The 27,082-nt window shown below is 40.9% G+C and overlaps 1 protein-coding gene across 4 annotated transcripts in view; it reads left to right on the top strand.

Moving 5' to 3' along the window:
• BTBD9 (BTB domain containing 9) overlaps positions 1-27,082 on the top strand; it is a 418,007-nt gene that overhangs the window by 240,253 nt on the left and 150,672 nt on the right. For all 4 annotated transcript variants that reach the window (XM_069564255.1, XM_069564257.1, XM_069564254.1 and 1 more), the window contains exon 7: positions 16,997-17,106. In XM_069564255.1, the coding sequence (XP_069420356.1) occupies positions 16,997-17,106 (110 nt within the window). The remainder of the gene's footprint in view (positions 1-16,996; positions 17,107-27,082) is intronic.

The following is a 27,082-nucleotide window of genomic DNA, read 5'->3' as shown; positions in this document are numbered from 1 at the left end:
ATAATAGTTCCTCAATTTAAAATATTGCTAAATTAATGATGTCAGATATAGTCATAAAAGCGAGTACCTGCTATTCGCTAGTGATTATGCCAATTACTGAGCACTTAGTATGTGCCTTGTTAGGTACTGACCAACCACTTAACACATGTATCATTTAACTCCCTGAAGTCAGGTCATGTTATTTTCCCTTTTATGGATGAGGAAACAGAGGCTTTGAGAAGTTAACTTTGAAAACTGAATTGCTCTTTTTGGTGTCTTTCTCAAATTGGAATTTCACATTTAACCTGAACTGAAGGACTTCTTTAATGTAGTCTGTAAATTTTCTAAAATGTAATACATAATCATCCAATTATATTTATTTTGTGAATTGGCAGTATTACCAGTTGTCTCTGGTGTTTATCAAAGGACTTTTTTTTAAAGATGGGATCCTAAGTGGCTTAACTAGTATTTTTTTTTTCTTTTTGTCTAACATTTATACTTCTGCTAGCCTTTTCAGTGAAAATAGAGGGGCAACCATTTCTTCTGTTTGGAAATTAAGAGAGACCAAATGATTAAAATCAATAGACTATGCCACAGCCTCCAATTCCCCATCCTCTCTTCCTACCAAAGAATCTCTGGAGCCAATAGTTTGAACACCCTCCCTCAGAAACCTGCTCATAAATAGAAAAATCGGCTAGTTTGACTTTCCCCCTCTGCTCCTTTCTCCTCCTCCCTGCTAATGAGCAGTGAAATGGCCTAATGACTGGGACCAGAGGGAGGGGAGGGCAGAGAAGAAAGCCTGAGTAATCTGCACACGGAATTATCAGCCTCTGTGTAATTGAGTTTTCTTTGGCTTCCTTCATTTTGGAGTTTAGCATTTTAAAGTTTAGCATTTTAAAGATACTGAGGGATGCACTGTTTCTTCAGGCTCTGAGATGAGCCGTGTTTTCAGTTTCTGCCATGATCATTTTGATCCACCTCTGTGGCTAGAAGACTTGTGCTTCTGATGGGGACTCCAGAAAGGAAGCTGGGAGGACTCTGAATGAATGACAAGGTTTTCTTTTCCACTGAGAGTCAAGCACATAATGGCCTTTTCATGCCCTTGTCTGTTTGGCTGTGTGTGATAGAGGCTGGAGAACATGTATGTGGCAGGAGCGGCCCTGGAAGATGAGGAGAATGCTGAGCAGAAAATGAATGCAGCCCAGGTTCACAGAGTCCTGGAAGGGGAAATAGCTGGTGGTGGTGGAGGGTGAACATCTGTCCCGGTTTGCCTGAGACTGATCTGCTTCTTGGACTGCGAGACTTTCAGTAGTAAAACCAGCACAGTCCTGGGCAAACAGGAACAGGGATGGTTGGGCATCCTGTGTGCTTAACTTTCCTTATCTTCACAAAAAGTTCACAGTCAGTTGGAAATTATTTCCTATTACCTTAAATCCTAACTCACTGAATGAAAACAAACCAAACCTTGAGAATTTTCTTGGACTCCCTGGAATAAGCAGTAAACTTGAATGGTGCCTTGTTGAAAGCTTTCTTCCTGTTACACCTGCATCTTGTGCTCCAGTTGTCTGGTTTAGAACTCTTGGCCACCCCACTCCCCATGCCTGTGAGGTATTTCTTTGTTCTTCCGTCCCTTCTTCTTTTGCTTCTGCTGCAATAACTGCAAAGATTAAAGAGGATGTACAGTATGTACTTTCTGTTACTTTGGCACTTACGTCCCACAGCTCTGCTTCGATTCAGCTGGATGGGCTGGGACTTTAGGGAGCCTCCAGGCGACCCACAGCTGAATCTATCAGGTCCCCTGCAGCAGCTGTTATCTGAGCTAACTGGGTCCTGTGACAGCAGCAGAGGAAGGGTGCAGCACGAATGTGCAGGAAGAGCACCAGACAGGCCTGTCTCTGCTCCAGAGTCTTAATCACCCCATCTGCATGTGGAGCATGGTGATTGTTCTGGAGAGAGTGGGAAGGGAGGAGATGGTGTTTTTCCACAGTTATTAAGATAAACAGAGCAGCCAATACTGTCTGTGCAGCTGTTTCAGCGTGAGGATGAACGGAATTATTTTATTTTTACTCAGTGGGAATTAACACCCCCCTCTTTCTTTTTGAGAGAGGGAGACTATGGCTAATACAATAACTCAATGATTTGAATCTTTCTGCAGAATGGTGATAATTTATGTGACTATCTGGACATATCCCTGTTTGGACATTTAATTAGTGAAAAACCAGTTTAGAAGATAAAATAGCTAAATAATCTGAGGGAACCATTTGAAGATGTGGTAGAAGGAATAGGACAAGGAAGGGGAGGGGATGGAGGAGCAGCTACAAGGTGACAGTGTTATTTCAAGACAAGAAAGAATAAGAATAAAGAGTTGTAGCCCTCAGGCTGAAGACAGGGAAGCAGATGAGGAAGAATGGTTATTATCTCTTGTGTTATTGTCCTAAGTACCAGAGCGATTTAAAGGTTTACCCTTGTGGCCATAGCAGCTTGGAAGACCCAAGGTCTCAGACTCAGTGAGTGAGTCCAGCAAAGATCAAACCTCTATCCTTATAGGCATAATTACAGGCATGGACACACTTTGGTGAAAAATATTATACTTAAGCTTTCAGATGATGATGGCAGAATGAACACACATTGATTCTCACATCCTTCAGAACAAGATTCTACTAGAATGACAGTAAAGAAAAAATTTAAAGTATTAATCTACAGAGATAGAAAAAAATGGGACGAGGAGATTAAAAACATGGAAGAAGTTGTAAAGCAGATGAACAATTGGTTAATGATTTAACAGGCTCGAGAAAACTTGAGTCCAGGGCTTCCCTGGTGGCTCAGTGGTAAAGAGTCTGCCTGCCAGCGTAGGAGTCGGGGGCTTTGATCTCCAGTCTGGGAAGGTTCCACATGCCGTGGAGCGGCTAAGCCTGTGAGCCACAGCTGCTGAGCCAAGCAGCCACAACTACTGAAGCCTCAGCACCCTAGAGCCCATGCTCCACAACAAGAGAAGCCGCTGCAACGAGAAGCCCATGCACCACAGCTAGAGAGTAGCCCCACAGCCATAAGTAAATAATGTAAATTAAAAAAGAAAAACGGAATCCTAAACTCTCAGAGCCTCAGAGGCTTAGAAATTAGGGGCACCAGGCACCTTTGAAGCTATGATGAAGGAGGTAGGTAGGAAGGGACTAAAATGAGGACAATTCGTTAACTGTGTGCTTATGGAACAATTAAGAGCTCTGGCTTCTCTTCCCCACTTCATTCAACTTTGACTGCTTCTCTCCCACTCTGATAGAAAACTGGAAGATTATTTCTTCTCTTTTTTCCAATTCTGTTAAGATAAAACTGACATATAACATTGTGTAGGCTAAATGTGATGATACATAACATGGTGATTAAAAAAACTTTTTATTTTACATAGTAGTATAGTTGATTAGGGCTTCCCTGGTGATTTAGTGGTAAAGAATCCGCCTGCCAAACAAGAGATGCAGGTTCGATCCCTGAGTTAGAAGGATCCCCTTGAGAAGGAAATGGCCACCTACTCCAGTATTCTTGTCTGGGAAATCCCATGGACGGGGGAGCCTGATGGGGCTGTAGTCAATGAGGTTGCAGAGAGTTGGACATGACTCAGTGGCTAAACAACAACAACATGGTTGGCTAACAGTGTTGTGTTAGTCTCAGGTACACAGCAAAGTGATTCAGTTATGCACATACATGGTATCTACTCTTTCTCAAGTTCTTTTCCCATTTAGGTCATAACATGGCAATTTGACATAGATATGTTGTGAAAGGATTACCATAATATGTTTATTTAACATTTCCATCACCTCAGAGAAGTATCTTTTTTTTTTAATGGTGAGAACACTTAAGATCTAATCTATTAGCAACTTTCAAGTATATAATACAGTTGTTAGCTGTAGTCTCCATGCTGTATATTAGATCCCCAGAACTTATAACTGGAAATTTGTACCAGTTGACCAACATCTCCCCTTTTCTCTCACTTCCCAGCCCCTGGCAACTATCATTCTAATCTATTTTTAAATAAGTTAGATCATACAGTATTGTCTTTCTCTTTCTGACTTTGGAAATTTTTTCTTTGATGAAGATAAAACAGAAGGTCTCTAAACTGGGAAACCGGGCACAAGTGAGAAGGATCATACTGTAGGAAGTTGAGGTGGTCTGAGGCTTAGACTCCACCTTTCAGTGATACCTCCCCTACCACACACATATGTTTTCCTTTTTCATCACTCTGAAACTCTGGTAGTCAAGCCCATATCTTCCAGGCATACGATTAGAAACATCTTTCTAGAATAATGATCAGTCCAAGAGAGAACTAAAGAATCTGAAAGTGAAAGTGAGGTTTTACTGACTGTTGACCCATTCAGGCAACTATATCTTCATAATTTCCTTTTATATGTCTCGGTTCCCTCCTGACAACCTCCTTGACAACCAGACATTCAAGGAAACTAATGAGAAACATGAAGACTAAAACAAATAGGAAAAAAACTATACAGGGAGATGAAAATGTTAAAAAATTATTGCTATCTTCAGAGAGATTAGAGTAAATCTAGCAATCTTTAGACCAAGAAGCAGCCATAAAAAAGGAGCATTTGAAAAATATGAAATACATTTGGAAATTTAAAATATTAATGCAGAAATGGAAAGCTTGGTAGAGTGCACAAATGATAAGGCTGAAGAACTCTCCCATAAAGTAGAACAAAATTACAAAAAAAAAGAAAAAATGATAAAGACAGCCACCATGTCCTGCTCGCCTTCTGCTGCACACAGCGGGGTGTTGCTCCAGGACCTTGCTTCAGACACCTCCTGCCCTACTTTAAATGATTTAAAACCCTCCTGTGGTCACCTCCTCATGCTTCACAGAGAGCAGAGCTAGTGCACGTGGTCAGTTCTAAGAAAGGCTGCATTCAACAAGAGCACCAAGGGAACCAGTTCTTAGTGACTCCACGTCTACTGAACTCAATGACTGCAGGACTCAGACTGTATAGAGGGCACCTGGGATACTGCTTGGCCTCTGACCCACCTGGAGACAATGACAATACAAATGACTCCAAGAGGATTTTTCAGAAAGGATGGGGGAAGAAGCCTCTTTGGGCAGGAAGATCTTTGGTTCCCCACCCATCATAGCATGTTGATAGCTGCCGACCCCATCACTACCAATGCTAACCGTGCCTGCTCTGAAATATTGACTGACTTCTTGATACAACCTGATTCTTTCCGTTAATTTGACCTGGGGTGGCTCAGATGGTAAAGTGTCTGCCTGCAATGTGGGAGACCTGGGTTCGATCCCTGGGTCAGGAAGATCCCCTGGAGAAGGAAATGGCAACCCACTCCAGTACTCTTGCCTGGAAAATTCCATGGATGGAGGAGCCTGGTAGGCTACAGTCATATAGGGTCACAAAGAATCGGACACGACTGAGTGACTTCACTTTCACGTTTTGCTAATTTGACCCGAATGTTTTTCAGACCAGTAAAAGGACCTTTTTTCAATACATTGCACTCCTTCCCCTGATTCCTGGGTTTTGGCACCAATAAGAAACCATAAACTAATATGTTACTTGGTGGGATAAGCAACTCAGTTGATTGATGCACTAAAGTCCTCTAAATTTCAGTTTCAACCATAAAATGGAGATATTAATTCCTGCCCTCTGAGTTAGGAATTTATATATAGTTTGTGTATGGAGGGGAGTTATTGATGTAGAGTATAAGTTTTGAGTGTCCAAAAATTGATTCACAATTTTTAAAAGGTTATATTCCAATTATAGTTATTATAAAATACTGGCTGTATTCCCTGTGTTGTACAATATATCCTTGTAGCTTATTTATTTTATACATAGTTTGTACCACTTAATCCCCTACCTCTATCTTGGCCCTCCCTCCCTCTCTCTTCCCACTGGTAACTACTAGTTTGTTCTTGATACAGTGAATCTGTTTCTGTATCTTTATACTGACTAGTTTATTGTTGCTTTTTAGATTCTACATGTAAGTGATATCATACAGTGTTTGTCTTCCTCTGACTTACTTCACTCAGCATAGTACCCTCCAACTCCATCCATGTTGTTGCAAATGGGAAATTTACATTCTTTTTTGTGACTAGTATTCCATTGTATGAATATGTGTGTGTGTGTGTCTATCATGTCTTCTTTATTCACTCATCTGTTGATGGACACTTATGTTGCTTCTGTGTCTTGGCAATTGTAAGTGATGCTTCTGTGAACATTGGGGTGCATGTATCTTTTCAAATTAGTGTTTTCACTTCTTTCAAATATATACCCAGAAGTGAAATGTTTACATTAGAACAAAAGGTAGACTTATATGGAGTTAAAAAAAAAAGATAAATAGAGGAAGTATAAAAGTACAGGTAAAGATAAGGAGGTCCAATATTTAAAACTAGGAGTTTCATAAAGAGAGATTTTTAAAAATCCAGGGGAAAAAGTCAATAATTTAAGAATATTTACTGAAGCTGAAGTACATGGATTTCCAGATTGTGAAGGCCTTCTGAGTACCTGACCCAGTTGAAGATAATAGTCCCACGCTAAGTCATCATGAAATTTCATCATGTTAGGGAAGCAGAGAATACCTGCATGTTTCCAGAGCAGGATGTGGTTTTTTTTTTTCATTTGAGCTATTTCAATCCTAAAAGATGATGCTGTGAAAGTGCTGCACTCAATATGCCAGCAAATTTGGAAAACTCAGCAATGGCCACAGGACTGGAAAAGGTCAGTTTTCACTCCAATCCCAAAGAAAGGCAATGCCAAAGAATGCTCAAATGACCACACAACTGCACTCATCTCACATGCTAGCAAAATAATGATCAAAATTCTCCAAGCCAGTCTTCAACAGTATGTGAACCATGAACTTCCAGATGTACAAGCTGGTTTTAGAAAAGGCAGAGGAACCAGAGATCAACTTGGCAACATCCGCTGGATCTTTGAAAAAGCATGAGAGTTCCAGAAAAATATCTACTTCTGCTTTATTGACTACGCCAAAGCCTTTGACTGTGTGAATCACAACAAATTACGGAAAATTCTTAAAGGGATGGGAATACCAGGCCACCTGACCTGCCTCCTGATAAATCTGTATGCAGGTCAGAAAACAACAGAACTGCACATGGAACAACACAATGGTTCCAAATTGGGAAAGGAGCATATCAAGGCTGTATATTGTCACCCTGCTTATTTAACTTATATGCAGAGTACATCATGAGAAACACTGGGCTGGAAGCAGCACAAGCTGGAAGCAAGATTGCCAGGAGAAATATCTATAACCTCAGATATGCAGATGACACCACCCTTATGGCAGAAAAGAAAGCAAAGAAGAACTAAAGAGCCTCTTGAGGAAAGTGAAAGAGAGTGAAAAAGTTGGCTTGAAGCTCAACATTCAGAAAACGAAGATCATGGCATCCGGTCCCATCACTTCATGGCAAATAGATGGGGAAATAGTGGAAACAGTGAGATGCTTTATTTTGAGGGGCTCCAAAATCACTGCAGATGGTGACTGCAGCCATGAAATTAAAAGACACTTGCTCTTTGGAAGAAAAGCTCTGACCAACCTAGACAGCATATTAAAAAGCAGAGACATTACTTTGCCAACAAAGGTCCGTTTAGTCAAGGCTATGGTTTTTCCAGTGGTCATGTATGGATGTGGGAGTTGGGCTATAAAGAAAGCTGAGTGCCAAAGAATTGATGCTTTTGAACTGTGGTGTTGGAGAAGACTCTTGAGAGTCCCTTGGACTGCAAGGAGATCCAACCAGTCCATCCTAAAGGAGATCAGTCCTGAATATTCATTAGAGGACTGAAGCTGAAACTACAGTACTTTGGCCACCTGATGCGAAGAACTGATTCATTTGAAAAGACCCTGATGCTGGGAACGGTTGAAGGCGGGAGGAGAAGGAAATGACAGAGGATGAGATGGTTGGATGACATCACTGACTCGATGGACATGAGTTCGAGTAAGCTCCAGGAGTTGGTGATGGACAGGGTGGCCTGGCATGCTGCAGTCCATGGGGTCGCAGAGTTGGACATGACTGAGTGACTGAACTGAACTGATTAATAAAAATTTCTTTTAAAAATTTAAAAGAAAAGAAACAGTTAAAGCCAGTTTTGTTTTATTTTCATGAGAATTCCAAACACCACAGCAGTAGCAGTGACTTTAGTCATAGAATAGAATCCTCTTGTCTGTTAAAAAATAAATTCTCTCTTACAAAGTGCACTTTTACCTTATGTGCATTTCACTCGTAAGTTTTTCTTTCCTTGAACTTCTGAGCCAAGTGTAAAGATTGACGTTTTCTTTCTGATCATGGACTTAACACTAATGCTGTGCCAATAAAGTCTATGTCATGAATGGTTGAACTCTTAAGAAGCTTTGGGGAGGGAGAAAAAAAAAAATCCTTGCCAAACTGCTCCACTTCCCAACCTGCTTGCTAATCCAGTAGACATATGGTTTGGGACAGGCTTCAAAACTTCATCAGTGCAGAGGACAAAAGGCATGAATACAGGGAAATGTCTTTTAAAATGACTGGGCAAACCATTAGCTTTGAAGGTGTCCCATGTCTGCCCAGCCCCTATGACAAGCTACAGGCTCTGTAGTTCACCAGCAGCACCACTTGGAGCATCTTGCTCTTTTGTTTTCTGTTTTGCTTGTGTTAAAGTTCTAACACGTTGCAGATTTTAACAGCAGAAATCTCTTAGTGCTGCAATTAGTATTCTTTCATGCTGTTTGGAAGCTGGAGTGTACAGGCTTCTACAGTGTAATCAACCATCCACTTCTGGCTTTAACAAACCCTGAGACAACATACCACACCAGTTTTGGTGCCCAGGACAAGAGTGCTTCTCTGTCTCCTATTATCATTCGCTTTTCCTGTGCTGCTGGTGTGAGTGGTCTTTTCAAGTTTTCTGTAATATTATTTTTGTTTGCTTTGACTACTCTGCTTCTGATTGTTAGCTTTGTACGTAGTTATACTGATACCTGGATTATGTAAATCTGTGGATCGTTTTTTTCTTTTCTCCTTTTCCCTGATCGGTTTCTCTAGGTAAAGGTCCAGAATTTCCCAAAGGGCAAAGGAGGGTCCCTGAAATTTTTTGTGAGCATTGAAGCAGTGTTGAAATAGTAGGTGGCAAGTGTGTGGCTTTTCTGGGTTGAGCTTGTTTTCTCCAAATACATTTCAGTTAGTTCTCTGTTAGCACCTGTTATTGCCTGGAACACAGGTTTCTTTGCATAGCTCATAAAGAATACAGAGGCTCTGATGGATGTGTGTTCTGTTGAGCTGTGAAATCTCCAGCCTGATTGTATAAGTGTATAGGGTATGAGTTTTCCATAAATGGAAATAATGCATGCAAGGCCTAGCGTATGGGATGAGTTCTGAAGCTGGTTTTGCTCTAATTCCAGTGCTAATTTCTCAGGGGTCTGGAGTGAAGACCTGTGCCTTCCTTACTCCCTGTGCTGTCTTTAGCTATTCTTTTGACTTGGGGCTCAGTGTTTACTTCCGTCATTCTGACCATCTTAGGCCATTCTTGTCTTATTTCTCAGTATGTCAGATGTTTACATTCTTAGAAGGATTCTGAGATTTTTCCTCTGGGAGAGGTGAATTCTTTCTTTCTCTTTGCCTCTCTTCCTTCTGTGTTTAATCTTCTACTCTAAAAGGAAAAAAAGAACAGGCTCCTCCAACCCTTCAAATTATGAGTTACAATAAGTGGCATATCCCCACCATAGTCTTAGGTTTTAAAAAAGAGAAACTTCCCTTACCCATCATGATCCTAAAGCAGGCTTGCTACAGGTCATAGCCACCAAATGAGTTCTTACAGATTCATAGGGAGACTAACAAATTTAATTTTCTTCTACTTTTTCTCTAGTGCACAATTCCATTAGACTCATTTGTCTACATTCTTGGAAATGCACAGCCTACTGGATAAACTGAAAAAGATAATGCAGCCATTTTAAAGATAAAACTGGTGAAATTCTCTTTTCTGCTCCCAGCATCTTGGTCTAAGGGAAAAGTTAATGAAAAAATGCAAATATTGAACTTTTGGTAATTCAGTTCTGTTTCTTAAAATATGCTTTGTATTGGTTTCAAATGTTTCATTGAGTAGTAAAATTGGTTAGCAGTACTCCCATATGAGACTTTGTTCACAGTAGCACATAACAGAGACAGAGAAGGGATTGGTTTATGCATATTCATGATCTTTCTCTCCCCTTCTCCTCCCTCCGCTTGCTCCTCCCTTTATCCCTCTTTTCTCTTTCTCCCTTCTTTCTTCCCTCCATACCTCTCTCTCATTCACTTTTTGTTTTATGTCTTTCACTTGCCATCTTGTCTTTCTGTAATCCCTTGAAAATTTGCAGATCTAATTCTCTGGGGGAAAAAAAGCAATAAAAAGAAAACTAAGCCATGAAATAAATAAGGCATTTCTTCCCATGGAATTCAAATCAGTTCCTCTTTCTAGTTCCTAAGAAATCTACTTAATTAGAAGTTTGCCTATATCCTGCTAAATATGTACAATACACTCATTTACAGTATACCCATGTTCTCAGGCAGAGCTAGTCATGCCTTCCCTTTTGACTCTTCTTTTATTCCTGGAGGGAAAGGTTTTTGTTAATATAACTGTTTATCCTTCCAGTTTAGCAAGTTTGTCTATGAAGTTGTATGCTAAATATCAATAGATCACTTACCAACCAGTGGCTAATTATTTGATTTTTTAAATTTGTTTTTGTCTCCTGACCTGAAATGTAAATTCCATGGGGAATAGATTTTACTGTAGTATCCAATCCCCTATCCCAGCACCCAGCAGGAGTAGCTGACGCATGCTCGGTTAATATTGGTATTTGTTCGGTTAATATTGATATTTGTTGGATAAGACAGTGGTTGTGTGTGTGGGTTGCGGGGAAGGGATTATTTCTCTTTTAGCTGTTTGTTTTGTTTACAGGGAGGACTTTAGAGTTCATGCTGCTAAATTAGCTATTTTAAGATTAGGCTACCATATGTGAATAGGTCAGCAGCTCTTATGTCTTTTTACTTACCATTGCTACCAATATGGAGCCTGAGACTGGGAGAAATTAAGGAACTTGCCCCCGATTTTATATCTAATGTATTGTGAAGCTCTGACTAGCACGTAGGTCATTCTTTGGGCTTAATCCTGTCAAAAATCATACAGTGTGATGGGTCTTAGTCGTAGCTTCTAAACTGCACTCTGAACTTCTCCCGATGAAGGTTTATGTCCTGTCTTTGTGGTCCGTTTCAAACAGTGTTTAGCAGAATTTCTTGTATCTAGCAAGTGTTTCTTAAATCTTGATCAATATCAGATTTACCCAGTATACCTACAGGGGCTATTAACTGGTAAATGTGCAAGTAGAAACAAATTAAGCAAATTTACATATTATTATCATTTTCATATGATTTATGTAAATAAATATTATAGTTCTTTTGTGATATTAATTTCAAATATGTTTTCATAGATTGAAGGCATTATGGTAGGTTTTAGGTTCTACATATGCAGAGATGGGGAAAAGAGCCTACCGTTCAAAGTGCACATTTCCCCCAAATAAAAAACAGTGCTTAAATATTTATCTCTGATGTTGAAATGACTTTCTGTTTTGGGTTGCACTGGGTTATGATGTGTTAGTAGTTATTTACCAGTCTTATCCGCTCTGCATGCTTGATTCTATAAAGCATCAATTTTCTCTGGAAACAAAATGACTTCTTGTTTTGTTTGCCCTTCAGGTTGAGTAGTGGAGTTACTAGAACATAACTGCTCCCTCTGCAGGGCTAATGGTCAGACAGTATCAGGGCTGTTCTCCAAGACAGTAGCCTCTGCTTAGGCTAACTCTGCAGAGTGCTTAACCTTTCAATAAGTCTTCCTCTCTCAAATAAGCAAATGCTGCTGGGACCCTTTGCTGAAGTCAGTGGAGGAGAATCTATAGCTCCACAGATCAGCCAGAGGGCAGGTTTTCTAAGAGTAGCAAATCTGTTCTGTTGCAACATGCTTTTTCTAGAAGCTTTTTGTCATTCTGGCAGTAAACTGTTTTCCACTTGCTGCCTTAGCAACAAGACCTGAAGTCACTTTCCCCTCCGGTCTGGGTTTGATTAGAAGAGCATTAACACTGTACCTAGAACTAGAAGAAAACATCGTCCTGGGGAAACCCACAGATGTTACCAGCTTCTTGGGCTGGAGAATTATTTATGTACATTCTACATAGCTCCTTGCAAGGAAAGGTCAAATGGGAAATTGTGGAAATGGTGAATTCCAAACCTACATGGTCCTGAGTCCCTAGAAAATGCTGTAGCTGAAGTTCTTGTCAGGTGGCTTCTGGCCACAGCAAAGGACAGTCTTCCTCTGCAAAATTCTCCACAGGGACCTCAGAGGAAGAGCCAAAATGTTAGGGGTTCCTTCTTGTGTTAAGGATCCCAGCCTTAGGCTACCTCTAGTTTTCTCCAGAGTCTTTGTTTAACCCAGGAATATAAAGTTCAATTTGAGAAGAAAATTTTGTTTACAAGAGAATAAAATTCTGATGGACTTTGGCTTTAGTTTATCCCTTGAGAGCTCATTTAAATGTTTTTTGCTGAATTCAATCTTATCTTGTAATAGAATCTGCTCAGTTCAGAAGTTAGGTGATCATAAAACTAGAGGCAAAGGTTAAGGGTTAACTGTAACCACAAGTAGGCTAAAGACTAAAGAAACAAAGTATCCCAACAGGTTTAAAGTGAGGGGTGCGAGTTGCTGCTTTTTGTATTCAGTTTGTTAAAGATGTGTTGTTTGTGGCTTAGAAATGAAATACGGTAGCATCCTGACAAGAAATGATGGAAAGAAGATTAAGAATAGGAATTTGTAGTACCTCCCCAGAACAGGCAGGGAATACAATGAAATCTCCAAGGCAAAAATTTTCTAGGTCACGGTATTATGGTGTCTCTTTGTAAGAAGTGCTATTTTTCTTGGTAAATTAAAACCCCAAACTTCCAGAGTTTGCACACAAAAAAAGAAACTCTTTTGTAGGCATGGGTAGCTGGACCAAATATGGGCAAAGGATTCTTTCCTTGTTTCTTTATGCAGAGCTTACTTAGGTCAAGAACATTTAAAATAGACTTTTCTAAAGACTAGGGGCTTAAAGCAGGAAGTGACATAGAGCCAGGTAATCTGCATTTGGAATGCAGATTCTCGCCATGGCCCATAACACCTATACTTTAGGGCCCTAAATGGACAGCTAATCCCGGCCTGTGCTCTTGAGGTCCATCTTTGGGCCTGGATGCACCACTTTAACACCCATAGTTAGGAATGCGCTCCCAGACACCAAACAGTCTCAAAGTCCAAAAGAAATTCTGCTTCCAAGGATATACTCTTTGCATTTCTGTTTAATGATACTGTACTCTGCCGTACCCTGCACTAGATACTTTAACTACTTATCTCACTTAAATATCAAAAAGATTTGTGTATTGATCCATTTTATAGAGAAGGAAACTGTGATTCAAAGGTTTAAAGCTTCTTTTCCCATAGCGACACAGCTAATTAAGTGATAGAGCTGGGCGACAAACCTGGTTCTGTTAGCCACTAAAGCTGGTACTTCAAAACTCTAGTGCTTCTCAGTTTTACAGTGCTATCCATGGGGGGTTTAGGTTTAATTTTATCAAAGAAGAATCTCTTTTCACCCACAATATTATAGCTCCTAGAAACTTCTGCACTGAAACAGCCTGTTTGGAACTGTTGAGGCCCCAGTCGTGAGCAGGACTAGAAGACAGCTAACATAGGGAAGGGAGGAGACCATTGGAAACAGACTGTGCACCAGAGCTTGTGTGGACAGCATTCATCTCCATCAGAAATGGCCAATCTGTTGCATATCTGCCTTCCTCATCCCTGTTTAAGTTTTAATTATCTTCCAACTGTCTGAGCTGCTGTTGAGGACCTCAGAGAGAACAAAGGATAGCTGTCATATTTTTCAGCAGCTTTCCTTTCTGCACACTGATGAAGTCACTAGCTGCCACTGCCCTTATCATCAGGTTAAATCAGAGTCTGAGTGTGCATTGGAGAGATGATGTTGAAAGAAAAAAATTAAGCTTAAGTTTTACCTTTTACTCGAAATCTTTTGTGACAAAGAAAATTAGGATCTACTTCTTGTTAGGTGTCATAACCCAGAAGCAAGTTTTGTTTTTCAAAAAAAAAAAAAAGGTAGGGAGAACTCTCTCTCTCCCATCCCCAGCCCTTGGGTTTTCAGTAGCTTGGATAGTGGTAACTGCTGCCTGCAGGATGTTCCATTGTGCGCCTCATAAAGAAAATCTGCCTGTGATTGAGGATGGTACCTTGATGGTGCTTCCTCCTTCTCCCTCTGGACATTGCTCCTGGATCAGGGCACGCTTTCCCCTGAGCTGGACAGGGCCCCTGAGTTCTTAATGGAGAGCTCCAGGCTGCCCTACCAGTCACTGAAGTTGGGGGATTAGTTAAAGCCTGTTTTCTATTTCTAGTCGAGATCTTCAGTGAAGGACAGAGTCCTCGGCTAAACGATTCCTTGCTGGAGAAAAGGAGCATGGCTTCTTTGCTGTGACTTTGTTACCATTTTTTAATGTGTATTTGAGTAAGGACTTTATGCTACTTTTGTAAATTAGGCTATAATTTTATGGAGACTTAGAGAGTATTGTAGAACTAGAATAATTAAAGTTGTTATGAGCATTACATATAACAGGCTAATCAAGAAGTGTGATGTACAGTGGTGAATTGCTAATTTGACCTCAGGATTATGCAGCAGAGATAACATTATCTTCATTTATATAGAACTTTTTTTATCTGGAGGCATCTCTCAATGCTTTTGCAATCATATATATTATTTTATTAGCTATCACAAACACTATCATTAAGGCTGTAAAATATATTCCAGTACAGCTTTTTATTTTCAGTTTCCTATAATCGGGGGATGAGAGAGGGGAAAGTTCTTTAATTTCTCCCACTCCTGATATTTACACCAGGGTAAAATTTGGGGAATGACTGTTATCTAAACTTGGAGACTGGTTCCATATAATGTTTTAAAAAGAAAGAGAGTGAGGGAACATTAGTGCATCCCCTTAGGTCAGCCTGAACTGTTAACCTTAAGAACTGCCACTGGGGGAAGGTCCTATTAGTCCCTCCCTTGTTCCTCTATCTCCTCAGTATTAGGAAAGCTATCTCTCCTTTGAAAGATTTGACCTAGAGAACAGGAAAATGATCTGATCAAATTCCACCAAACCACATTCCCTCCAAGGTTGCAGATAGCAGCACTCACTGTCACGACCATGTGCGGTTGCAAATGCTCTGCTTGTTGAGTTCCTGTGGGTTTAAGGAAATGGATAAAATTAGATTCAGGCCAAGGTGCCGGGCTTAACAACACCCCTTCCATTCCAGAAAGCCCAGAGAGATTGTTACTGCCAGCAGTAAAGAACAACACAATCTGTTCTCCTCAGACCATTTAGAACTTATTTTAAGTGAACCCCATCCACCTACCCAAACCCAGTAAAGTCAACAACACCTTCTGTCTGCCCTGAAGGCTGGAGAGAACAGATCATAGCCAACCTCCTGCTTACCCAGAGGGCGATGGTGAGCACAGCAGTTGCCCTGACTCTCCACACAGGAAGAATGGTGTCTCCCTGCAGCGGGGATGGGAACACAGAGCAGCCAGTCCAGGAGAGGGCATTACTATTGGTTATGAAGATGAGCGATCAGCTCATGTCAAGGAGCAGATGGCTAAATGAGGTGCACAGGGATTGCAGTGAGATTCAGGCTTGAAGAAACAGGAGGGAAAATAGCTCATGACACAGAACCCCCAAATATAGCCTCTATAATGTGAATTTTTTTAAATTGGCATTTACATTATACAGTTAACTTGGAGGGATGAGAAATGTAAGGAAATTACCAAATTAGTGAACAGCGATTAACTCAGAAGTAAAATTACATCATCTAAATGGAAGGTTGTTTTACACAGCGGAGGGAAGATATTACTAAAACCTTGCCCAGTCTGTCATCTGCTAATTGAAATCTGTTCGTTTAATACGCTGCATCCTTCGGAGCACATAGTTCATAATTTGGGAGAGTGTTATCAGTTCATCTGTTATTTTTTGCCTTGCCCTTCTTTTGAATTCCAGGATGTGTGTAGCACATTTGGTTCCCCATGGAATTGAGTGACACTCAGAAGAGTCCGTTTGTTCATTAACCTGTGAACTGTCAGGTCCCTTTGGAGAATGAAAGGGGCAAGTTGCTCCAAGATTAATGCTTGTTTGTCAGAGGTGAAGCCTCCAGGGAGACCCAGAGGGTGAATAGGCTGAGATGCTCGAGACCTGCCCCACGAAACTCTGCACTGTGTGCAGATGCCAGCTCCCTGCGGCCAGGAGGGAGGCTGCAGCGCAGGCTGGCTCACCTCTGCACATCACTTCCTCTGGCCAGGAGAAGGCATCCTAGCAGTCACGCTGGGGACTGGCGTAAGAATATAGGGTTCACATCCTAATGAGAATTTAGGAGCAACATTAAAATACAAGAAACTGTGAGTGGTTTTCAGTAGTTTCTGTGGATTTTTTTTGTTTTTTTTTTTTTACTCTAAATGAGAAAGCAGTATTGATTTCATGCATTTCATCCAATGGGTGAAAGATTCATTGAGTTGGAAAGTATTTGATTTTGTGTGTGTTTGTGCACCTATGCACAGGCATGTTCCTAACCACAAGGTAAGAATAGAAGCTGTTATTCTCCAGCGTAAATGTCTCATGGATGTAAAATTGTACTGACATTTGGGAGTTGAGCTGAACAGCCCCTGGTTTGATTTTCTAGGTAAACCAAATCTAAGTTCTACTTCATTCTCTGGAAAGTGGTACCTCCCTAATTTTGCTGTAATTTTTCTAGACTCAGTTGGAGCTAGCCCTAAGGAGCAGGTACAGGGTCTGAAGCCTATTCAGAGTCTCTTTCAGTCCGTGCTCTGGTAGGCTGTATGTTTACGTAGTGTATCTTTTTCTGTTATCTTTGGATTTGTTATGATGGAAGCTCATTTTCTTCAACAGATTTTCTTCTCTTTTTACCCCCAGGTATATTCGAATAGTTGGGACTCACAACACAGTGAATAAGATTTTTCACATTGTGGCTTTTGAATGTATGTTTACCAACAAAACCTTCACTCTGGAGAAGGGGCTGATAGGTAAGTGTTACAGTTACATTTTTGTGTATCACATAGCTGTGTTATCTTCAAATATTTTGTTATTCCCTTAACTCATCTTAATTCACCTGTTAATCAGCTTTGACTAAGAGCTCTAGTTGACTTGAATGCCTTATGGCTGAGTGACATAGAAAGGGCTTATATATTTTTAGAAATAGTCAAAATAATAATTCTAGTAAACTTAAAAGAGTGTAAATATTATACTAGTAGTTCAGAATTGGAAATGTTCTAGTGATTCATTCAGATTTGCTATGTGGGGAATGCTTGTGATAGTCAGGCACAGCCTCCTGTACCAAAAGGCTTTTCTGTATTTAATGGTAGGTAAGATCAGGGAGGAAGTCAGTATAATATTGATCCAGTGCTCCTACTTTACAAGGCTGTGCAGGTATTTTGGCCTTTGATTTCATATGAACAGTGTGCTCAGCTATGAGAATATCTCCTTTTCATAGACACAGCCGTCCATATTTGCCCTTCTTTGTCAAATTCACCTCAAGAAAACGACTGCATGTAATTAAAATAAGACCAAAGTAACTAAATTACCGTAATGAAGATTATCTTGTGACCAGTTTGGCCTGGCTAATCTTTTGAAAGGACATTTTAAATTTCATTTAGTTGTTTGGTTGTTTTCTGTTGTGCTTTGTTTTTGCTTTTGTTTTAGGTAATGTTTAGTCTAGCTGTGTCTCTAGTCCACCTCAGGCCTTAACATTATGATACCATGAGTGGCTTTTTCTGTCTAGGCTGATTATTCTTCTTTTATCCATGCCCACAGGGTTTTGCTCATTTCCTACCAAGATCATATTTTGTAACTAACTAGATCCTTGAATCTGCACCTTTACTGCAGCTTTCTTAGAAAAGAAACTCTCTTATGTTCAAGTAAAGGGATAAGATACCCATGGCTTGATATACCTAAAGTAGTTCTTTACCTTTACAAAGGACTCATTTCTCATCTCCTCCCCAAGTCCTGTTCATGCTGGGACACAGAACATATTGACAGTGTCCTAAAAACATGGTGAAAACTAGAATGAGAAAGATGAGGGTAGCTTACAGATGTTTACTAATTCTATGAATGGTCAAAAGTCTAAATTTTCATAACGCTTTTTGTTTCCTAAACATAATCCTTTAGGGAAATTTGAGAGAGTAATACTAATAAAGTAGCAAGAGTAGAAATTATTCCAACATATAGAGAAGTTTTAGAGCTCAACTAAAATAGTTTGGTTTTGACTTTGCAATGGGTGTAATTTTTAGAATTAAATATAAATGTTGATAAGCCTTGTGACTTTTTTTTGGAATTTAAAAAAATTTTAATTGGAGGCTAATTACTTTACAGTATTGTGGTGGTTTTTGCCTTACATTCGCATGAATCAGCCATGGGTGTGCATGTGTTCCCCACCCTGACCCTCCCTCCCACCTCCCTCCTTGTGACTTTGAAACCATTTGAAAGTTAACAGTGGGCATTACTTGATATTATCAAGGCTTTTAATTCTGTGAGGGGGCATAGAATTGTGATGATGGAGTGTTTTGGAAAGGCTACTCCTTTTTACTTGCTGCCCATGTTGTTGTATAGACCAGACCTCACTGTGCATGTGATTGTATAGTTAAGAGCATCCTTACTTTACTAGGAACCAAATCACCTTTACAACCATAGGAGGTGTAGAGCATCTGGCTGCTCACTTCAGCCTGGTACACTGAATTTTGGGCATGTTGTATAGAAGGCCCCTTTCCCTTCTTACTGGAGGAAGGACAGGTTTGTAGGCACTGTAATTATCGAAGAAACAAATCTATCTGGCATGAAAGGCCACTGCAGGAGTGAAACTCAGAATCAGTTGTAGTGAGGGATGCTGTTGTTGGTCTATCTGTTTTGTCCAAACTGAGTCAGTCAGTATTAGCAGAAGCCATAATAGTCTCAGACATGTCAAGGGATAAAAGAAGACTGTAGAGAGGCTACAAGTATTTCTGGTGTCTGGTCAGACACTTTTTTCAAGTCTTCTTCTAAGATGCTCACAAGTTTGACTGTCAAGAGCACTGCAGTCACTTGCCTATTGTCGTCCCTCCTCCAAATAGGAGCAGTGGTGCAGGCAGGCAGGTTGGTGCATGTGCTCGTCAGCAGATGGCCTGCAGTGGGGTCCCCTCTGGCTCTGCTTTTACTGTCTTCATGGCTCAAATTTGCCCCCATGCTGGGCAGACAGGGAGCTGGTTTAAGTCATGAGTGTGTGTAGGGTGATTCCATTATCCTTTTTCTGACATGGCAGCCATGCCAGATTTACAGGGACGTTTGAAACAATAATGGCCAGCTTTCCCTGTCGGTGATCCAAGTGCATTTTAGCTGCACACAGGCCTCAGCCACAGCCATTCTACGGGGACCTCCAAGAAAGAAGTGGTCCTTTAGTGAGGCCACAGTGTATGTCAGAATCCCCTGGAATTATTTTTAAATTGTAGTTGCCTACTGCTCCCTCTGTCCTATGAGATATGCTGTCCTCCCTTGAGAACCACTGATCCAATGCCAGGTTTTCATAGGGGAAAAATATAAAACTACAATAATGTCATCATGAATAACTAGTGGTATCTAGCTCTACCCTTACGTTTCGAGATTCAGAATTTCCATCATATTTCCTGACCTTGTTTCATAGTTCAGGCTACTCTCATTAGAGTAGTATTCTCCTGCTGCTGAGTGTGCTCAGTCGTGTCCAACTGTTTGCAACACCATGGACTGTAGCCCACCAGGCTCCTCTGTCCATGGAATTTTCCAGGAAAGAATACTGGAGTGGGTTGCCACTTCCTTCTCAGGGGGATTTTCCTGACCCAGGGATAGAACCCATGTCTCTTGTGTCTCCTGCATTGGCAGTCAGATTCTTAACCAACTAGCACTACCTGGGAAGTCCAGTATTCTCCTAAATTACTTTAAAAAAATACTTGTGTCAGAGACATTAGTTTGTCAACAAAGATCCGTCTAGTCAAGGCTATGGTTTTTCCAGTAGTCATGTATGGATGTGAGAGTTGGACCATAAAGAAAGCTGAACGCAGAAGAATTGATGCTTTTGAACTGTGATGCTGGAGAAGACTCTTGAGAGAGTCCTTGGACTGCAAGGAGGTCCAGTCAGTCCACCCTAAAGGAGATCAGTCAGTCCTGGGTGTTCATTGGAAGGATTGATGTTGAAGCTGAAACTCCAATACTTTGGCCACCTGATGCGAAAAGCTGACTCATCTGAAAAGACCCTGATGCTGGGAAAGATTGAGGGCAGGAGGAGAAGGGGACGACAGAGAATGAGATGGTTGGATGGCATCACTGACTCAATGGACATGGGTTTGGGTGGACTCCAGGAGTTGGTGATGAACAGGGAGGCCTGGCGTGTTGCGGTTCATGGGGTCGCAAAGAGTTGGACACAACTGAGTGACTGAACTGAACTGTGTCTTTTTAAATTAGATTTAATGTTATTATTTAAAATGTATAATGATGTCAGGAGAAACATGAATAAAAATGACGATACCAGCTTTGTAAGATTTTAGTCTTCCTTCTCCACCGAAGGGTTTTTTTCACATTTTTGTTGATAGCATGTCACTCTTCATACTGCTTAATTTGCACAGACTCTTGGGGAGGCTTTGGAACCCTGTGGGTTCATGCATCCATGGGAATGGGCCCACCTTAAGTACATTGACCAGACTTGGGCATCAGACTCACAGCTCTTCACCCACCTTATCTGCTGTTACCACCACAGCCCTTTCTCATTTGGTGGCTGCTTCTGAGTAGTGCTGGGATGTATTCTTGCCTGGGAGAGTCTTGCCTCTTTGTTAGGAGGCATTTGTAGGAAATTCTAACCTCTTACTGCTAGTGCATAGAAGAAAGTTAGAATTGATATGACTGCTGAATAGATATGAGCGCTATTTAAACATTAAACCTCCTAAAGAATGTATTTGCTTGCCTTGGCACTCCACTTTGTGATATGTCTAGTTTTTCATAACTTGCCAAAACTTCCTTTTCATTTAATCTTGTACTTAAATTCACTTCTTTGCATACCGTCTTAGTCGTTCAAGTAGAGGAGATAATACACACCACTCAGGTTGAAGAATTACTGACTCATAGACAGCCTGGTCTTATCTGTATGCCACCTACTTCCTCCCCAGAAGATTATTTTGAAGCCAATTCCAGACACTCTATCATCTTATCCATAAATACTTCAGTATGCATCTCTAAAAGTAAAGCCTTCCTTTTTGTGGCCATAATCACAGTATCATTATAACACCCCCAAATTGCATCATTATTACTTTTGAGTATTAAATACCCAGTCAGTGTTCAGATGTTCATAATTGAATCAAAGTCTGGAGTGAGTTTATGTGTTTTTATAGGTTGTTTAAATCAGAATTCAATTAACGTCCATACTGTCAACAGGTAGCTCTTTTGACTAATAAATCTCTTTAAATCTGTAGCTTTCCTTACACATGTCTATCCCTGTCTTTTTCTTTTATTTTCGCTCTCTTTCTAATTATAATGTGTTTGTTGAAGAAACTAACTTTCTGTCCTGCAGAATTTTAAACAGCCTAGGTTTTGATGATTAGATTCCCATAGTAACATTTAACATGCTCCTCTGTTGTATTTCTTCTGTTTAATCGTTCGATAGAGGCTAAATCTGATTCAGGATTTTTTTCGTTTTGTTTTCCGTTTGTTTGTTTATAAAATGTTCTATAGATGGTGGTATATGTCTGTCAAGAAGCAGAGAGAAATCTTTGGTTGCCTCTCTCTTTTGGATAGTCACATCCACTCATGGTCATTAATATTTCCTAGATTCATTCTTTCATAATTTGGAAGTATAAAATGGTTCTCTTCTAATCCTGTCATTCCTCCTCTGTTTAATAACTAGAAAAACTTGCCTGAACACTCATTTGGTAATCCTAAAATGCAGCTTGCCCAGGAAAAGTAGGATAAATGTCATATTCCTTCTTCTTTTTTACCACTTTTCAAATTAAAGAGGTAGTTAACTAGCATCCTCCAAAGGTAACCAGTAAGATTTGTTTCTGGGGGTTTTAAGGGGGAGGAGGGAGGATGGAGAATATTTATCATTTTGAATTTATGAGATTAAAAAATTGGACAACTTTTAATCCCTTGGGTTATTTTTTATTGATATTCAGATTATCCGCATCTTAAACTTCTTCATATTGGCTCTTGAGTCTTTCCAACATGATCTCAGTAATACGCAGTAGTTCCTTGATTTCTGTCATGACAAAATGTACCAGCTTCATCTGTACATTTATTGTCTCTGATCTGGAATCAGCCATTTATGCAGGAAGCCCTGGTTCTGTGAAATGGGAAATGACATTTGGAAACCTCAGCCTAATCAATTCCTATTGGGTGGTCACTATTCCTAGGCCTTTTCAGTAGACAGAAGTAGGAAATGAGTACACGTATGTTTATTTATCAATATTCAACAGGTAAATTATATCAAGTGTACATGCTGACATTTCTAATTAAAATTCGGTACACAAAGCAAGCTCTGGGAGTTGGTGATAAACAGGGAAGCCTGGCATGCTGCAGTCCATGGGTCACAAAGAGTTGGACACGACTGAGCAACTGAACTGAACTTAACTGAAACAAAGTTTTGTTTAAATTTTTGATCTTTCATCTTTTTTCCATACTGAAAATCTTGGCCTTTACTGATCAGTTCTCACTCAGTCGTGTCCTACTCTTTGCGACCCCATGAATCGCACCATGCCAGGCCTCCCTGTCCATCACCAACTCCCGGAGTTCACTCAGATTCATGTCCATCGAGTCAGTGATGCCATCCAGTCATCTCATCCGCGGTTGTCCCCTTCTCTTCCTGCCCCCAATCCCTCCCAGCATCACAGTCTTTTCCAGTGAGTCAACTCTTCGCATGAGGTGGCCAAAGTACTGGAGTTTCAGCTTTAGCAACATTCCTTCCAAAGAACACCCAGGGTTGATCTTCTTCAGAATGGACTGGTTGGATCTCCTTGCAGTCCAAGGGACCCTCAAGAGTCTTCTCCAACACCACAGTTCAAAAGCATCAATTCTTTGGCGCTCAGCCTTCTTCACAGTCCAACTCTCACATCCATACATGACTACTGGAAAAACCATAGCCTTGACTAGACGGACCTTAGTCGGCAGAGTAATGTCTCTGCTTTTGAATATGCTATCTAGGTTGGTCATAACTTTTCTTCCAAGGAGTAAGCATCTTTTAATTTCATGGCTGCAGTCACCATCTGCAGTGATTTTGGAGCCCCCAAAAATAAAGTCTGACACTGTTTCCCCATCTATTTCCAATGAAGTGACGGGACCAGATGCCATGATCTTCGTTTTCTGAATGTTGAGCTTCAAGCCAGCTTTTTTCCTCTCCTCTTTCACTTTCATCAAGAGGCTTTTTAGTTCTTCTTCGTTTTCTGCCATAAGGGTGGTATCTTCTGCCTATCTGAGGTTATTGATACTTCTCCCAGCAATCTTGATTCCAGCTTGTGTTTCTTCCAGTCCAGCGTTTCTCATGATGCACTCTGCATATAAGTTAAATAAGCAGGGTGACAATATGCAGCCTTGACATACTCCTTTTCCTATTTGGAACCAGTCTGTTGTTCCATGTCCAGTTCTAACTGTTGCTTCCTGACCTGCATACAGATTTCTCAAGAGGCAGGTCAAGTGGTCTGGTATTCCCATCTCTTTCAGAATTTTCCACAGTGTATTGTGATCCACACAGTCAAAGGCTTTGGCATAGTCAATAAAGCAGAAATAGATGTATTTCTGGAACTCTCTTGCTTTTTCCATGATCCAGTGGATGTTGGCAATTTGATCTCTGCTTCCTCTGCCTTTTCTAAAACCAGCTTGAACATCAGGAAGTTCACAGTTCACGTATTGCTGAAGCCTGGCTTGGAGAATTTTGAGCATTACCTTACTAGCATGTGAGATGAGTGCAATTGTGCAGTAGTTGGAGCATTCTTTGGCATTGCCTTTCTTTGGGATTGGCATGAAAACTGACCTTTTCCAGTCCTGTGGCCACTGCTGAGTTTTCCAAATTTGTTGGCATACTGAGTGCTGCACTTTCACAGCAGCATCTTTCAGGATTTGAAACAGCTCAACTGGAATGTCATCACCTCCACTAGCTTTGTTTGTAGTGATGCTTTCTAAGGCCCACTTGATTTCACATTCCAGGATGTCTGACTATAGATGAGTGATCACACCATCGTGATTATCTGGGTCGTGAAGATCTTTTTTGTACAGTTATTCTGTGTATTCTTGCCACCGCTTCTTAATATTTTCTGCTTCTGTTAGGTGCATACCATTTCTGTCCTTTATCGAGCCCATCTTTGCCTGAAATGTTCCCTTGGTATCTCTAATTTTCTTGACGAGATCTCTAGTCTTTCCCATTCTGTTGTTTTCCTCTATTTGTTTGCACTGATCGCTGAAGAAGGCTTTCTTATCTCTTCTTGCTATTCTTTGGAACTCTGCTTTCAGATGCTTATATCTTTCCTTTTCTCCTTTGCTTTTCGCTTCTCTTCTTTTCACAGCTGTTTGTAAGGCCTCCCCAGACAGCCATTTTGCTTTTTTGCATTTCTTTTCCATGGGGGTGGTCTTGATCCCTGTCTCCTGTACAATGTCACGAACCTCATTCCATAGTTCATCAGGCACTCTCTCTATCAGATCTAGGCCCTAAATCTATTTCTCACTTCCACTGTATAATCATAAGGGATTTGATTTAGATCATACCTGAATGGTCGAGTGGTTTTCCCTATTTTCTTCAATTTAAGTCTGAATTTGGTAATAAGGAGTTCATGATCTGAGCCAGAGTCAGCTCCTGGTCTTGTTTTTGTTGACTGTATAGAGGTTCTCCATCTTTGGCTGCAAAGAATATAATCAATCTGATTTTAGTGTTGACCATCTGATGATGTCCATGTATAGAGGCTTCTCTTGTGTTGTTGAAAGAGGGTGTTTGCTATGATCAGTGCATTTTCTTGACAAAACTCTATTAGTCTTTGCCCTGCTTCATTCCACATTCCAAGGCCAAATTTGCCTGTTACTCCAGGTGTTTCCTGACTTCCTACTTTTGCATTCCAGTCCCCTATAATGAAAAGGACATCTTTTTGGGGTGTTAGTTCTAAAAGGTCTTGGAGGTCTTCATAGAACCGTTCAACTTCAGCTTCTTCAGCATTACTGGTTGGGGGATAGACTTGGATTATTGTGATATTGAATGGTTTGCCTTGGAGACGAACAGAGATCATTCTGTCGTTTTTGAGACTGCATCCAAGTACTGCGTTTCAGACTCTCTTGTTGACCATGATGGCTACTCCATTTCTTCTAAGGGATTCCTGCCCGCAGTAGTAGATATAATGGTCATCTGAGTTAAATTCACCCATTCCAGTCCATTTTAGTTCGCTGAGTCCTAGAATGTCAACGTTCACTCTTGCCATCTCTTGTTTGACCACTTCCAATTTGCCTTGATTCATGGACCTGCCATTCCAGGTTCCTATGCAATATTGCTCTTTACAGCATCGGACCTTGCTTCTATCACCAGTCACATCCACAGCTGGGTACTGTTTTTGCTTTGGTTCCGTCCCTTCATTCTTTCTGGGGTTATTTTTCCGCTGATCTCCAGTAGCATATTGGGCACCTACTGACCTGGGGAGTTCCTCTTTCAGTATCCTATCATTTTGCCTTTTCATACTGTTCATGGGGTTCTCAAGGCAAGAATACTGAAGTGGTTTGCCATTCCTTTCTCTGGTGGACCACATTCTGTCAGACCTCTCCACCACGACCCACCCGTCTTGGGTTGCCCCATGGGCATGGCTTAGTTTCATTGAGGTAGACAAGGCTGTGGTCCTAGTGTGATTAAACTGACTAGTTTTCTGTGAGGATGGTTTCAGCGTGCCTGCCCTCTGATGCCCTCTTGCAACACCTACCATCTTATTAAGGTTTCTCTTACCTTGGGCATGGGGTATCTCTTCACGGCTGCTCCAGCAAAGGGCAGCCGCTGCTCCTTACCTTGGATGAGGGGTATCTCCTCACCACTGCCCTTCCTGACCTTCAACGTGGGATAGCTCCTCTAGGCCCTCGTGCACCCACGCAGCCACCGCTCCTTGGACGTGGGGTTGCTTCTCCCGGCTGCCGCCCCTTGCCTTGGGTGCGGGGTAGCTCCTCTCGGCCGTTCCTGCGCCTTCGCAGCCTGGCACTCTCAGCCTCTGCCCCTGACCTGGGACGTGGGGTAACTCCCCTTGGCTGCTGCCCTTCGGGCATGGGGTCCTTTCTGCTTCTGCCCCTGATCTCGTAAGTGGGGTAGCTCCTCTCGGCCATGCTTAGTGCACTGGTCACAGCCGCCTGCGCTTGGTGCGCCGGTCGCAGCTGCCTGCGCTTAGCGATAAAGCACAATATAATTCATTTGCTTTGTCTTCAGTATATACAAAATAATTGCAGAATTACATTATAGTACTACTTTAAACCACATGATTTCTGAAAATAGCTCAAGATTTTTGCAGTAACCTTTTGGGCCCTTAAGGTATATCCCATGAGAGATGTACAGTAAAATTACTGTGTTTTAAAGACACTTAGAATAATTCGTTGGATGGTCATATAGCTATTTCAGTGTACTTATAGATTCATTTGTTCCATTTTGCTTTCAGTATTCAGTGATTGCCTTTAAATTTTTTGTTTTATAATTGTGTAAAATATATACATAGTTCTAAAATCAAATATACAAAGCTGTTGTATGTATTTAGAGAAATTCAGTTTCTATTTCTGTCCCCTCTACTCCTGTAGGTAATCTCCTTTTCCCCTTTTTCTGGGGTTATCCTTTTTGGGGAAAAAAAAAAGGAGAATAAGTAAATATATATGTAACTTGTATTTTGTATCCTCCCCAGCATTCTTAAATAATTGATAGCATGCTATATTCTATACATACTTCATTTTTTTACCTTGCTTTTTTTGTACTTAATGCTTTTCTAGGGCTAGCTGTATAGAAAGATATTATTTATT

Source organism: Ovis canadensis, chromosome 20, assembly GCF_042477335.2.
Source record: "Ovis canadensis isolate MfBH-ARS-UI-01 breed Bighorn chromosome 20, ARS-UI_OviCan_v2, whole genome shotgun sequence".
NCBI classification, from domain to species: Eukaryota; Metazoa; Chordata; class Mammalia; order Artiodactyla; family Bovidae; genus Ovis; species Ovis canadensis.
The sequence above is the reverse complement of the archived record's forward strand: the minus strand, read 5'-3'. Positions and strand labels throughout refer to the sequence as shown.